At 41.1% G+C, this 14,291-nt stretch overlaps 2 protein-coding genes across 4 annotated transcripts in view; both read right to left on the bottom strand.

Moving 5' to 3' along the window:
* The window catches only part of LOC118432254 (sushi, von Willebrand factor type A, EGF and pentraxin domain-containing protein 1-like), a 48,393-nt gene extending 46,890 nt beyond the window's left edge, over positions 1-1,503 (bottom strand). For all 3 annotated transcript variants that reach the window (XM_035843785.1, XM_035843788.1, XM_035843789.1), the window contains exon 1: positions 1,314-1,503. The gene's annotated coding sequence lies outside the window, so the exon portion shown is untranslated. The remainder of the gene's footprint in view (positions 1-1,313) is intronic.
* Positions 332-14,291, bottom strand: part of LOC118431477 (sushi, von Willebrand factor type A, EGF and pentraxin domain-containing protein 1-like) — a 19,338-nt gene continuing 5,378 nt past the window's right edge. Inside the window, exons 4-10 of the mRNA XM_035842717.1 lie at positions 12,412-12,508; positions 11,667-11,746; positions 8,798-8,959; positions 7,135-7,314; positions 3,411-3,590; positions 1,314-1,511; positions 332-336 (exon numbers count right to left, since the gene is read on the bottom strand). Of these exons, the coding sequence (XP_035698610.1) occupies positions 332-336; positions 1,314-1,511; positions 3,411-3,590; positions 7,135-7,314; positions 8,798-8,959; positions 11,667-11,746; positions 12,412-12,508 (902 nt within the window). The remainder of the gene's footprint in view (positions 337-1,313; positions 1,512-3,410; positions 3,591-7,134; positions 7,315-8,797; positions 8,960-11,666; positions 11,747-12,411; positions 12,509-14,291) is intronic.

Genomic DNA, 14,291 nt, shown 5'->3' with positions numbered 1-14,291 from the left:
TTTGTAATGCACTACCCTTGCAGACCCCATTATACCAGCTGAAAAGGAGACAACCTACAGTAGCACAGGCTGAGACAACAAGGCCCACACACAGACAGGGCAAGAGAAGGGTTAAATGCCCTGATGGTAAATCTCACTTTGTTGTCATCACAAACAGTCTGGTGGTGTTAGTGGAGACACAGCAGCACTCTGTATCAACACATCCTAGTGTTGTACCCCATTGTCCTGACAAGCGCGCAAGAAGTCCAGAACATTCAAACAGTAAAACATGCTTTCAGATACAGATGATCAATTTTCTTTAAAGTCTACATGATAGTCCAACCAAGTGTTGTCATCCTGAATAACAAATCAAAGGTTGTATCATATTTGCATGTTCATGAAATGGAACACACAATACCAAGAAATAAGACACAGTAACAGTACAGTCATAACTCTAGTGATTTACATCCTTTATTAAGTGTAAAGCCTTTCATAATATTAAGTCTTGAGAATCCATTTCCAGAAAAAACAATAATCAGCTTTGGAAACTCACCGGTTGCACAGGACACAGTCTTCAAATTTTTTGAACTCATGCAAAAAAGTTTTGTTACAATGTGTGTTTTACGCAATGCCTTTTATCTAAACACTCATGATGATAGTACCAGACATGTCTTTATTCGCTGATCACAGTTCAACCTCCGGCTGTAAAATAAAGCTGTCAAAAAGTCTGCACTAGGCGTCAGCTTATCATCATGTGTGTAACTGTAACATCCACTTTTCAACTCTATCACTTAGCAGGTCGCTGCGCTAGGACATGACCTGTCAATTGTAACTAGTTAGATACAGGAGAGGGTCACAAAGTGGCAGCACTATTTGTCAACTTAAGATAAGCAAGGTGGCCATGTTACGTCTTACAGTTACAGACAAGATTGGAAGGGGAGGAGGGTATAAAACAAGTGGCAAACTATGTCCAAAGAGAAATGCCTATAGTGAAAGATGTTTTGTATACTCTGTGCATTGAGAATATCTGCAAGGACTATAGTAAATGTGACAAAGCTAAACTTGTTTAGCATTAAATATCAGCAATCCCACAGTAAGTATCTCACAGACACAGTCTGTGAGATACTTACTCTTCTTGCAGTATTCCTGCCATGAAGTAAACTGGCTTAGATACATCATAAAGTTTTTGGACTCTGCAGACAATCATCATACCACAAATAATGTAAAATAATGGCTTTGACCACAATGATTATTTGTAAAATTTTAACTCCAAGTAAGCCCGTAACACTATATCATTCTCAAAACTGAAAACAAGACCAGTGATAGACACATACCTTTGCAAGTTGGTTCCTCTGTTAGGTTATTCCATTCCCCAGTGTTGTTACAGGTAGTGTCTGAAATTCCTTCCAGTTGGAACCCATCTTCACAGCTGTACTGACAGGATGCTCCATAAGGTACCTTCTTCTTTGTACAGGGGTTCTTGGGTTGGAGGAACCCATGGGCAGGGGCAGACAGCCTTGGGCAGGTGATCACTGGCAGGAAAATTGTCATGACCAACAGTTAATACTGGTAATGGATAGCATACATGTGTGCATTTAATGTTTGCCATATTCTCATGACAGATTTTACATAGGAAACCAACTTGGTACATTAAAAACAAGTGCTTTTAAAAAAGCTGGCATTTTGCCAATGTTTGCGTGTGTGAACGTTTTTTTCTAGTTATTAGAATGTCATATGAATAGAACAGAGTAACTAAACCTGATATTGGCGCATGGAGAGATTCACATATGTGCCTGAATCTAGATCTAGACGCCACCTGTTAAAATTTGCGTGAACTGCAGCAAATTTCACTACACTGCCTGTTTTTGAGTGAGCTCTGTTGCGGGGCATTTTTAAGTTGTTTTTTTTTTATTTTTATTTCTATTCGGCAAAAAAACGAAGCGGCGAATCCGTTAACCAAAGAAATAAATTGGTGTGGCCAAATGGATGTAAAAATTAGTATTTTAATGGTGTAAAAAAGAAAAAAAAAAATCTACCTCCCCGGATTCGAACCGGGTGCATTGGTTTAGAATGCGTAAACTTTAACCACTGCGCCAGTGCGAACTTGTTGAAAAAATGCCCGTTTTAACAGGTATAGAAATGTTTGGCATGAATTGAACAGGTCCGTTCATCTCAACATCACTCCATCACAATGGCGACTAGTACTACTATGGATAGAAATGCAAACAAGAAAGAATAAAATTCGTTCGGTGATTTTTATCATTAAAGATCGACAAATCCTTTCAAGTTGACTTTTATCCCCCGAAAAATTAATTTTTCCTCATGTTCCAGGCATCATTTTAAAGCTTGAAATGTGCTCTTTCAACATTCATTCTACTGCGGTCTAAGACGGCGAAGCGCAAGCGCAGTAAAGTGGGGGTTCCCGAAAGTGTGGAAGCAGGATCCGAAGACCCGACCTCCCCGCTTACACCGGCGAATTTCTGGCATTTTAAAAATTTACAAGCAAAATAAACACATCACAAGAAAAAGAAACTTATATCCTTTATTTTCATGGGTAACTTTACCTCTAGAACCGGATAGTTTTTGTACCGCGGGTGTGGGAAGATGGTAGGAAATTTACGGATCGCCGTACTGCAGAGGGTTTTCGCGGATCAAATTATGAATATTCGCAAGGGCCTCTGGGACGCTATATGTAAGTGTTATGTATATATATTCGATTTATTTGGAAAACATTTCATCTTTATGAATTGCTAATGCATGGTTAAATGTTAAAGCAATTATTTGATGATATGCTGCACCAATCTAAGGAATATCATACTTCATTTATTAAATTCAATGAAATATCAGGGGCAATTACGGACCACAAACAATGACTCATGACAGAGCTTTTAAGAAGTATACAAATTCTTAGCAGATACTGTAAATCACTTTATCTTCACGGTACCAAATTTTCACGGTCTGAGAAAATTGAACTTGTTCTCGGAACTAGATGTTCACTGTCGAGGCAAGTGCACATGAAAAATGTCTGTGAATTATTTTTTATCGGTAATGATAAGTTCACGTTACAGTCGTCACCGTGAAAACAGTGAACATAACATTACAGTGAAAAAAATCAGGAATTACAGTATTGAACAGGTGCGTTCATCACAACGGCCACTATTCTGGCCTCAGAGCATTTTGCCGCTAAGGCGGCAAAATGCAAAAATCACAACGAAATTGAAAAGGACTCAGATGCTTTATTCTTGAAGTGTAAAAAAATGTTACTTTAAAAAGTGTTTGGACAAAAAAATTTGAAATAAAAAGGTAAGCCTGGTTTCTTTTGTGTTGCTGTTAGTTCATTCCTAAAAGTAGTTTGGTGTACCACAGTGCAAGAGTTGTTCAGAAAGTCAGGTTGCACCGTACACAAAAAAATTTCAGATGAGAAAACATACCTCCACATTCTGCAGGGACGCCATCCCAGTGGGCAATGGCCAGACATCTTCTCTTGTGGGACCCAACCAGCTTGTGTCCAGGGGCACAGGTGAACTTACAAACTGTCTCAAACGTGTAGTCATCTCGGTCACAGAAGATGGTGCCATGGCGCGGTGGCAGCAGAGGTTTGCACTTCCGTACTGAGAACGGCAAACAAGGAAGGCAGCTATGCAAATCTATTTGTTCTTCACCAACTGATAAAGTATGGCTGGCATCTTTACATCTAAGACTATCTACATCAGAGCTAGTTCTATGTGACAATCATGTGTATGTTACAAATTGTAATGATTTACAAGCTTGAAGAAATTCTAGTTATGTTGAGTTTCTCTAATTGATTGATCAATTTATCTTATTCAAGTTATTGATCAATCTGAATTCAATTACACTTGGGGAAAACAGGAAATGAACTAGAAAGGCCGACATTTGCTTGAGAGCAAATACAGCATATTTCAGCCATCTCCCTCCCCATGCAACAATAGACTATTTCAAAATCACCCATTTGAAAAATCACTTTTACTAATGACGGTTTACCCCAAAAATGAATCTTACAAAATTCCCCAGTTCAAGAATGGACTCCAGTGCACCCTATGTGAATTTACACAATAGACCAGTCCAGAAATACTCCCACTGAAACCTTGGCCTTTTGAATAAGAAACCAAATCCAAAATTGAATTTAGCAAAAAAAAGGTTCCAGTGCATGAAAAGGTATAATAGACCAGTCTAAAAACACTTCCGCTAAAAATTGAATTTTGAATCATCACCTGTCCAAACTGAATTTGAAAAAAAATCCCCCTTCGGTGTGCAAAAAATGGACTCTTCCATGTAAAGTAGAGCAGTCCAAAAATACATCCGCTAAAATAGGACTTTGACATAATCACTGAAGTCCAAAAAATGGATTTTAAAAAAAGCCAATGGATTTAAAAAAAGCCCCCCTCCATGCAAGAATGGACTCTTCCAGCACACCCATTTAAAATTTCAAATTAGACCAGTCCAAAAATAACCCTACTGAAAGACTTTGACAAACTAGAAGTCAACAAAGTCCAAAATATGAATTTAAAAAAAATCCCCCCTCCGTGCGAGAATAGACTCTTCCAGCACACCTTCTGTGAAACTGCAAAATAGACCTGTCCAAAAATACACCCACTGAAAGACTTCACCAGTCCTAGGATGAATTTTTAAAAAAATGAACCCCTCCGTGTAAGAATGGACTCTTCCAGATAACACCGGGCTCGCTGATTGGCTGTCACCCCCCCTCTTTAGGATATAGATTCAGGCTAAGTGATTGGTTACCTATCTAATTAGATTAAATAGACATATATGCCAGTAGGTGCAATCTGCAGCTGGGGTCAACGACCTTACGGTCATTGACCCCTCTGGCTATTGGAAAATGACAAAAAAATCCCCAAATAGATCATTTTGACGTAGTCTATGACAAAAATTATACATGTGTCATTTGAATGAATATCTAGTGCACCATTTTACCAAAATGTAGGTCAATTGGTTTTAAAACCAGAGCACAAGAGCCAAAAGTGTCCTTTTTGGTCATAAAATGACCAAATAATCGCAAAATTAAGCATTTTGTTGTACTGTATGCCTCAACTGTTAATGAATCCATGTGCGCATATGTCTAGGGCACTCCTATACTAAATTTCAGGTCATCCGGTTCTAAAACCAAGGTACAGGAGCCAAAAGTGTCCTTTTTTGGTCAAAAAATGACCAAAAAATCGCAAAAATAAGCATTTCGTTATACTGTACACCAAAAGTGGTATTGAATTTATATGGGGGAATTATCAAGGCACATCTGTGCCAAATTTCAGCTCATTCGGTTATAATACCAGGGTACAGGGGGCCCAAATATACAGTTTTGGTCTTAAGATGACCAAAAAACCTTAATAAAATCATTTTAAAGGCAGATATGAAAAAAATGAAAAAAACGTCTGAGGGTATTAGCCCACTCTACCCTTGTGCCAAATTTCAAGTCAATCGGTTCAGGAACAACGGAGATACCGTGTTCCGAAGATTTGACAGGAGAAAGAAAGAAAGAAAGAAAGAAAGAAAGAAAGAAACATTACGAATACAATATATTTCACCATACCTATGGTATGGCTGAAATATAACAATGGATAGAATCTTTAGAATCAATGAAGACGTTCAAAGATTATGATTATGAGCAGAAAGGATTTTATCCTGGGAATTTTTTTCTTAGTTTTGTGATCTTTTGTGTTGAATGAGGTAAGGGCAAAACTTTTTTTAGCGTTGTGTGTAATTTGTGGTGAAAATTCGGGGAAAGTTCCCAAGTTTAACAAGTTGGGCATGAGACATTTGTTGAAGAATCAGGCAGGTGACCTGTTTGACCAGGGGTCAAAGGTAATTCCAGGTGAGAGAGCCACCTCTACCATAAAAGTATGTCTGTGGCCAGATGAAGTCTATAAAGGTGGGTTTATAGATAAGCTTCTGTACCTTCTAATTTGTCCTGATTGAAACACGTGTTTATACGTTGCATAGCCATTCTATTTTAAACCTATGCTCCGCTGTAATTGCATTGTAACATATGTGTAACCTGAAAATAAAGTTATGTCAAGAAAAGCAACTGTCCGCTGCCATACTTGCATAGTTGCAACCCCCTCGGGACCATGAGTTTGTTCTAGCTCCAAGGGCGGACCTTGATCACAACACATGCACAAAATATGCAGCTTTGCAAGCCAAGTGGTGGGGGGGGGGGATATATCTATGCGTCACGGTGCCTATGTTGGCAACTTGGTCTCGAAATAAGATGACCACTTCTAAAGAAAGTTAGCTGTACATTCCGAAACGGGACATGCAACAATTACGAGTTAATTCATGGAAATGCAAACAAAATGCCTCACAAAAATGTGTCACATTATGTGCTTCATACCTTGTTCCTTTATTCCTGACTATCAGATAGACTGAACCTACCAAAATGAGAACAAACTTGCCGTCCAAAAGTTTTGTTCCTCAGCTAAATTCCATTCGCCGCCATTTTGTATCGAGCCATGCTGGACCGAACCATTATGTCGACTAGGGAGGTTTCCAAAACTTCGGTCGAACAACTCTGTTGTTTCCTCCAGCGAAGAAGTAGTAACGAAGTGTTGCGAAGGCTAAAGCTAACTTTGTCAATATCAAGAGCATTCGTAAACCAATATGAAATGTTAAAATGAAAATTCATGGCTGCATTTCATGATCTTTCATACTTTTGAAGGATACAAAGTGATGCTGAAAAATGAGAAGGCAGTCTCAGAGCCATGTAGCTTCTGCATGCGCTACCAATCAAAGAGGATGGCAAAAGAAAGGCTTGACCCACGCCAGTAAAAGCCAAGCAAGAAACAGAAATATCTTATAGATCAACCTGCATCGTCAGACTGTACTGCCCGCACCCAGTACGGGGGTTATTGAGTGGGTATACCTACTAGCCGGCGTTAGCGACCTTCGGGAGCGGAACAAAGCGAACAAGGTTGGACTTCCAGAGGCAGACTAACACCTACCGATGCTCTCCAAGCAGAGGTTTGGCTCCGGCTGGTGTTTGTTTAGGTGTTTTTATCGGGGTTTCTAATTTGTCTGCGTTGATCCGGCTGATAAGAAGAAAGCCCGCTATAAATGTCTAAAAAGACGCCAAGTCGTCAAAAAAAAACAGCCGGGAACTATATGACCTCTGCATCAACTTACCGACACATTTGGCGGGAGACCCGGTCCACTCCCCGTCCTTGGTGCACAGCCTGAGGTTGTCTCCCAGCAGGTCGTACCCGGGGTCACACCGTACAGCACAGGCCGAGTTAAACACGTTATTACAGGTGTCCTGCACGAAGTAGCCACGTTCAGGAGGTGATAGTGCAGGACATGTAACCACTGTGTGTCGGAAACACATAACATGGTAATCACCGGATGTACGAAACATTTCCAGTAAGGCATAAGTCAGAATTCCAACCCTGAGCCCGGCCGTGCTGTTTGTACTGCAGCAGGAACGAAAAATTAAAGTTTATGTCAACATTTATGCAAAAGGCATGCAGCTGAATATTTTTTTTGTCCGTTTTGTGCTGTCTTTTATATCGTACTTTTCGTTCCGCAAAACTGCCTGGCCGGGCCTCTTTGTGGAAATGTGACGCTAGCCTTAGGCTTAGGTTTTATTTCCAAACCGGGGCCGGCCGGCATGTTTTAAGAAACAAAAATCAAAATGTATACCTAGACATATACACACATCACCCCATGTATCTTATTTTGACATTTTGTGTATTTTGATGTCTTTGATATCATATTTTTCGTTCCCGAAAGCTGCCCGGTCGGGCCCCGGTTTGGAAATGTGACCTAAGCCTTAGGCCTACTTCATAAGTTACTCATAACATTTCCAAAGCGGAACGAAAAGCATTATACAAAAGGCACCAAACTACACAAGACGTTCGTTAAGAGAATAATCGTGGGTATTATTTGTGTATATTTCTACGTATACATTTCTATTTTCGTTTCCACATACATAGCAAACGTGACGTTTGCCTAACTTGATAAGGAAAGTTTTCCGTTATATCCCGAGTAGCAGTTGTAAAATGTACAGCTGATGAGATTGTTGCACAGCAAATTGAAATATTATATAAACCAATTTACGTAACTGTATCAATCCAGCTTTGTTGATGTTTCGGGGATATTTTAAAAGTCAAACGTTTTCAACTTGCCAAGCCCTGATGCTTCTAAAAACATCGGCAGACTGACACCTGCAACTGTGGAGAAAAACACTTCATAGGTCGACATGGGTCGCTAACTTACACCAGAATTGGCACGCCACTCAAACCCACAAAACACTATAGACAACAGACAAGGGACAACTCGTGTCGCCAGGTCTGCCAACACGCAGTCTCCGCAATCTTGTTGACGTAACATTTGAGACTGAAATTGACGGTTGACAAAGGTATGATATCAAGTGGTTGTTAAGAGAGTCACCATGTCTACTTGTAGTTATACAAGGACTGGTTTGATATAGGAGGGATTGAAGTCTGAATAAAGATACGACCTTACATTGCTGTTAGGCTAATGTCACATTTCCAAACCGGGACTCCGCTAGATTGTCTGTGGAAACGAAAAATAGAATTGTATACGTAAAGATATACACAAATAATGCCCGCAACTATTCTCTTTACGTCTTATGTAGTTTGGTGTCTTTCATACCATACTTTTGGTTCCCGAAAGCTGCCCAGTCGGACCCCGGTTTGGAAATTTAGCGTAGACATTGTTGCCTGTTAAGTATTCTGTTCCGTCGTTTGTAGACGGAGAAATTATGATTGATAGCCGGTAATATCTGCGGAGTGGTGTCGTGTGGCGACAGAGCACGTTCCCGGCATACCTTGGCAGTGCCCCCCGCCATCGTCCCGGTACCCGGCCTTGCACCTGCACTGCTGGGTGGATGTAGCTGCCAGCGGGGTCACGTGGTGCGGGTCCGGACACTTGAGGCAGGTGTTGATCCCGCCAGGTGCAGCTACAGGCTTGTAGGTCCCCACGGGGCAGGCTGGAAGGAACATACAACAGCCTGGTACATCAGCGAGGTTTCATTTGGGTTCGACGTGCCTCTTACCATCGCAGATGTACAATCTCTTTAGTATAAGTTATAACCTACTACGAACAAAATATACCATGTACACACACACACATACACACCGCATCAGTTTGAATTCTAGGCCTTAGGGCAAAATAAAAAAAAAATTTCTTGGGATATGTTTGGATTATGGAGGTGTATATTACATTTACAGGTTAGGGTTTTTATATTTTGTTGTAGGAAAACAGATTCGTCAATTGTACAAATGTTTGGACAGAACAAATGTTTGTGATTGCAGTAGGCTCTAGAAGTTAGGGGCTTTGATGTTCTTTAAAGGCAGTGAAGAAGGGTTAGAAGACATCATGTGTGTTATGGTTATATTCATGTCTTGGTGCCGTATACTTTTTCCTGGTTAATGCTACATTTACACTTTAGAGGCCGGCCAACGATGCCAATGTGAGTTTTACATGGTCGAAAACTCAGTTACGCTCTTTCTGTCATGATTCCCATTATATCAATCAATCAATCAAATCAATCAAATATAAGTTTAGGCAGCCTAATACTGTAATGTGGCCTTACTGTTCTTATAACAGACCTCCCTTATGGGACTCGTCACTTTTCTCCCAGTGCGTATGTTGTTCCTTGTCTACGCTTATCAAAACATCTATAAAAGGCATCGACTTAACGCCGTCTGGCACGGGCCCTCACCACTTGTCATAAACATGTTATCTTAAAAATAGCGAATACCGGAAAGCAATGTGGCCCGTTAAGTAGTCCCGTAGGACGTGCTAATATCAACTAACGGTTAAACACCGTCAACCTGTTTTCATACAAATCTTCGATAAGACAGAAGGCGCGTGTAGGCGTGATTATGACACATATGTTGACGGATTTGGGTCATATGGCAAGCTCTTTTGTAACCTGTAGAAATGCTGCTGAGAAAGCTTCAACTGGCCAGCAGTATGCCGAGTGTTGCAGCTTCTAAAACATGATCTTAATAAAAACATGGTGGAGTTATTACAAAACTAAGACGATCCAGGATTTTCTACAGACAAAAAGAACATGGTAGGGAGTATTTATATATATAAAAGGAGAGACCACTGATAGCTAATGACGATGGAAGTGTGATAAAGGTCGGGAACACTTTGAACTGGCGAACCTGTAAGTCAAAAACGATAAATATCACCGTTCTTATCAATGAGGGTTCGTCGCGACACCGTCGGGTTATCACTGTGGTTGCACGTTTAGCCACTGGGGACTTTCCGGTGAATTGATGTTGTCCGCCACTCAAATGGAAAAATACGAAGACTCGTTGTTGCTCGAAGGATGCTATTCTATAGAGATAAGAAAGAAGAAGGAACCTTGAGGTGTCCACGAGACGGAATGTATGTACCAGATAGTGTTGACAAGGCCGTGCGCGTAGAACATAACAAAGGGCTCAAATTGTCTACGTGTACCTTGATTAACCGTCTCAATACTTGATACCCACAATTTTAGAAAATATCTTCTTGAACAATTTTGATTCACAAAATTTGTATTGCTATATAGAAACTACGTCAACACAGATGTTGGCGGAGAACGTTAGAAAGTACATTCTTGAGGCGTTATTCGTATCTATAACGTTAACATACCACTGCTGATCATGAATTAAAGGAAGCGAGACATATGGCAGAAAACAATAATAGTCATGACAATGGAGGCTGAGTGCTTCAACGGTCTTTATAGACTACGTCGAGAATGCCAAAAGATATAATAGTAAAGGCCTGTTTTTGTTATGATACTTGTTGAATGATAACGTTGTTTTCACACATTTGGCATTGAAGCCCGCGAAGATTAGTCACGGAAAGAGTTTTCCATGACGCCGTTCAGCACGGTAGCTTATCTATAGGAATCCCCCTCGACTGTTTTTGTAGCAGTGAAGTTAAGAGTAGTAAAGTCGTCAGTCTACATCTAGTCGTTAAAAGTAAAGGTTGATAACTTCCGGATGTCTGAGTTCATGCCGTGATCGAAGTTTCAAGGACGCTAATCTCCAAGCAGATGTTTGGTGGAAGATCGTAACATCAGTTCCTGACTGCCGGGCTGAGGGTCTTTCATGGAGAAATCAGGCAGTCAGACTTCGAAAATGTTACGATCTTCCACACAGAATCTGCTTGGAGATGATAATGACAGATGTTTCCGCATAACACAAAACCTTGGTCCTGATCAAGGAGGTTATATAACCTCCTTGTATAACCTCCTTGGTCCTGATACAACTGGATACTTTCCGGTATGTACCTGCATGTAATGAACGACAGTATTCGCTCATAGCACGGAGTCTACAAATGATTCGAGGACATTGGTTGGGTGGTGTGTGTGTGTTTGTATGTAGTTTTCCGAGAACGATGGTTTTGTAGAGGTAGTTGGGACCGTGTCAAAACCAAAACTATAATGCCTTTTCGGAGTTGTCTTTCTCTTTGAGTACATGTCAATTAAAGTTGATGTAGATATATGTGACATAGCCAGCTGTTTTATCATTGAGGAAATTGTAACAAACAGTTTAATAAGGCCGACAAATTGAAGTGAATATCTGTGCCAAAAACCGATCCCTTGTGTCAGACAGGTTACTACTCAATCACTATTAAGACGACAGGGTTAGGTACAGGTTGTTCGGGGAAACATGCGGGTTAGACCCCTGGCATACCTAGACAGTCGTGATGAACGCCGTTTCCGTAGTACCCCGCCTCACATATACACTGGTACTGCCCCGTGTGCGTGCCGCACCTGTGGAAAAAGACAACATCGTCATAACAACAATTCCAATATTCTCCCCTGGCTGATTAACCATTTAATATCGCGGTGACACCCTGACCCGAACTCCCGCGAGATCTCACGTGAGGACATTCCGGACAGAACGTCACGTCCCTCCCCCATCCATCACTCCGTCCCGGAAGGCGTCTGACAACATGTTTGCCAGAAGAACTCCCCCTCCGAACGTAAAGTCTGAACCTCTGCGTCCACACCAATATAAAATGATGCGTACTAAATAAAACGGGCAGTCTTTGCTTCTAAGGTATCGGCAGAAAATATATGGCCGCGCATTTTACTGGTGAGATTTCTAACCTGCAGAAGGCGTCTGACAACATGTTTGCCAGAAGAACTCCCCCTCCGAACGTAAAGTCTGAACTTCTGCGTCCACACCAGTATAAAATGATCTGTACTAAGTAAAACTGGACAGCAATCCAAATCAGCCTTTGCTTCTCAAATATCCATAGAAAATATACAGCTTCGCATTTTACTTGTTAGATTTCTAACCTGAACCTCTGCGTCCGCACCGATATAAAATGATGCGGACTAAGTAAAACGGAACAGCAATCCAAACTAGTCTTTGCTTCTCAAAGATCGGTAGAAAATTTATAGCTGCGCATTTTACTTGTGAAATGTCTAACCTGCAGGAGGCGGTGACGTCACAACACTTGTTGCCCTGGGGACACAGCTTCCAACACTTCCCAGGCGTCTCTAAGATGAACTCTCCACCCTGGAGATCTGTGGAGGGGGAAAAGTTGATGAATCTGGTCAGTTGAAATATCAATTTCGTTTGTTAGGTTATGTTGATTTTTGAATATTGATTATGGATGGCATCCACGCGCGCATCAATTTTCGTCAATTTCCAAAAGTACAACTCTATAAATCATATACAGCTCTAGATACTGTAAATCATAAAATGAGCAAATGTGTATGCTGTAAATTGACAAAAATATCGGAAAATGGATACTTATGTCATAGAATGCCAAAGGTAATTCCAAAGTCAAAGAAGAAGGTGTGAAACAACAAAAATAAAAAATCTACTGTTCGGTATGCCATACTCCGTGTGTGATTTGTTCATCCTTCCTGACCACTTCATACTGAAGGCAACGTTTTTAGACAAATATTTTTATTCGCACGCTCGCATCAGTTTTGGGGTTCCCATTCGATGTCATCATATAAAATGAAGAAATTTCAGTGTATTCTACCTAAGACTGGCCCGTTGGTGTGTACCAAGCAAGGCTGCCCTCAGCTGCTCTATGTGTCTTGAGCTTGTTTTGCCGGCATGAAGCTATAACGTGTCTGAGTGAGGGGATATTTAATGGTGTGGTGTCACCACAGGGCAGTGTGTCAATCCAGGGGTTAGCGGGCCGTCTAGTTCCCTTCAAAGCTCAGTTGTGTTTATCGCTACTCTAACGACCGGTTCGTGTGCGGGTGCTTCCCCTCCTGACCTCCCGTACTGTTACACTATTTATGGTGATTGCGCCGTAAAGGGGTGAGGACAGAGAGGTAAGAGGTTTTCTTGACATCTCGGGGCATGGCGGGTTAAAGGTCACGTAGAAGGCTTCACAGGTGTCACCCAGGCTGCAGCTAACGGTGACACCTGTAATGTGATGAGGGCGTGTGCTGGACGTGGAAATTGGATAATGATGTACGATACCTGGAAACGACGCCCGAAATCGTGTGTAGAAAAGTACGAAGTACAAGTACAATACGGTTGGGAAAGTTGAATATATCTTAAGGTTTTATATTTTCAGCATTACTGTCCTATGTATTGAATTGGCTGGATTTTCATCTCATTTCCTGAAAATTCGTAAATGTGACCGTGTGTTTTTTTGGGGGGGTGGGTGGCGGGCGGGTGGCTGCAAGTTGTCAAAAACTAACAGGACAAAATATTTTTCTTGATTTTAGGAAAACAAGCTCAAGTTCGTTTTCGAAACCAACATTTGCTGTCAGATGTGTAACAGTAACTGTTAACCTCTTATGAAACTTCCATTGAACCAGCAATAACCAGTCATGTTAGAATACTCGAAAACAGCAAATCACACAAGTCAGACGTACTGGTGGGAGTAAAGTCATAAGCAATAACGCTGACTGCTTGTAGTTTTTGCACCTGTCTAGCCACAAAATTAGCTAATAAAGACATGTTAACTTTACCCGTGCGTGGGAGAAAATGTCAGCACTTGGCGTGTCTACATACACGTTATCAGGTTGTTACCCAACACGACAGATCAGGATTCACTTGATTTCCGTTCCCAGAGGAAAGTTTGAGCGACTTCCAAGAATTAGAGAGACTGAGAGGGACTTCGCCAAACGACGTTCCACCCTTCTCAGCTCAGACGCCGAAAATGAGCTTGAGGTCAAGTTGATCTTGCCCTGACATTTCCTGTTGGATACCGCAAAGGAAATAGAGACATTCGTAGTCTCGTGAACGCTAGAAAGCGCAGGCATATGATCTCAATAAAATGTTTAAATCGGCATGTTATGCTACGAATATATGAGAAAGGTCAGATTATCACATCTT

The sequence above is a fragment of the Branchiostoma floridae genome, chromosome 15 (assembly GCF_000003815.2).
Source record: "Branchiostoma floridae strain S238N-H82 chromosome 15, Bfl_VNyyK, whole genome shotgun sequence".
Taxonomy (NCBI): Eukaryota; Metazoa; Chordata; class Leptocardii; order Amphioxiformes; family Branchiostomatidae; genus Branchiostoma; species Branchiostoma floridae.
This window is presented reverse-complemented; position numbering and strand designations above follow the sequence as displayed.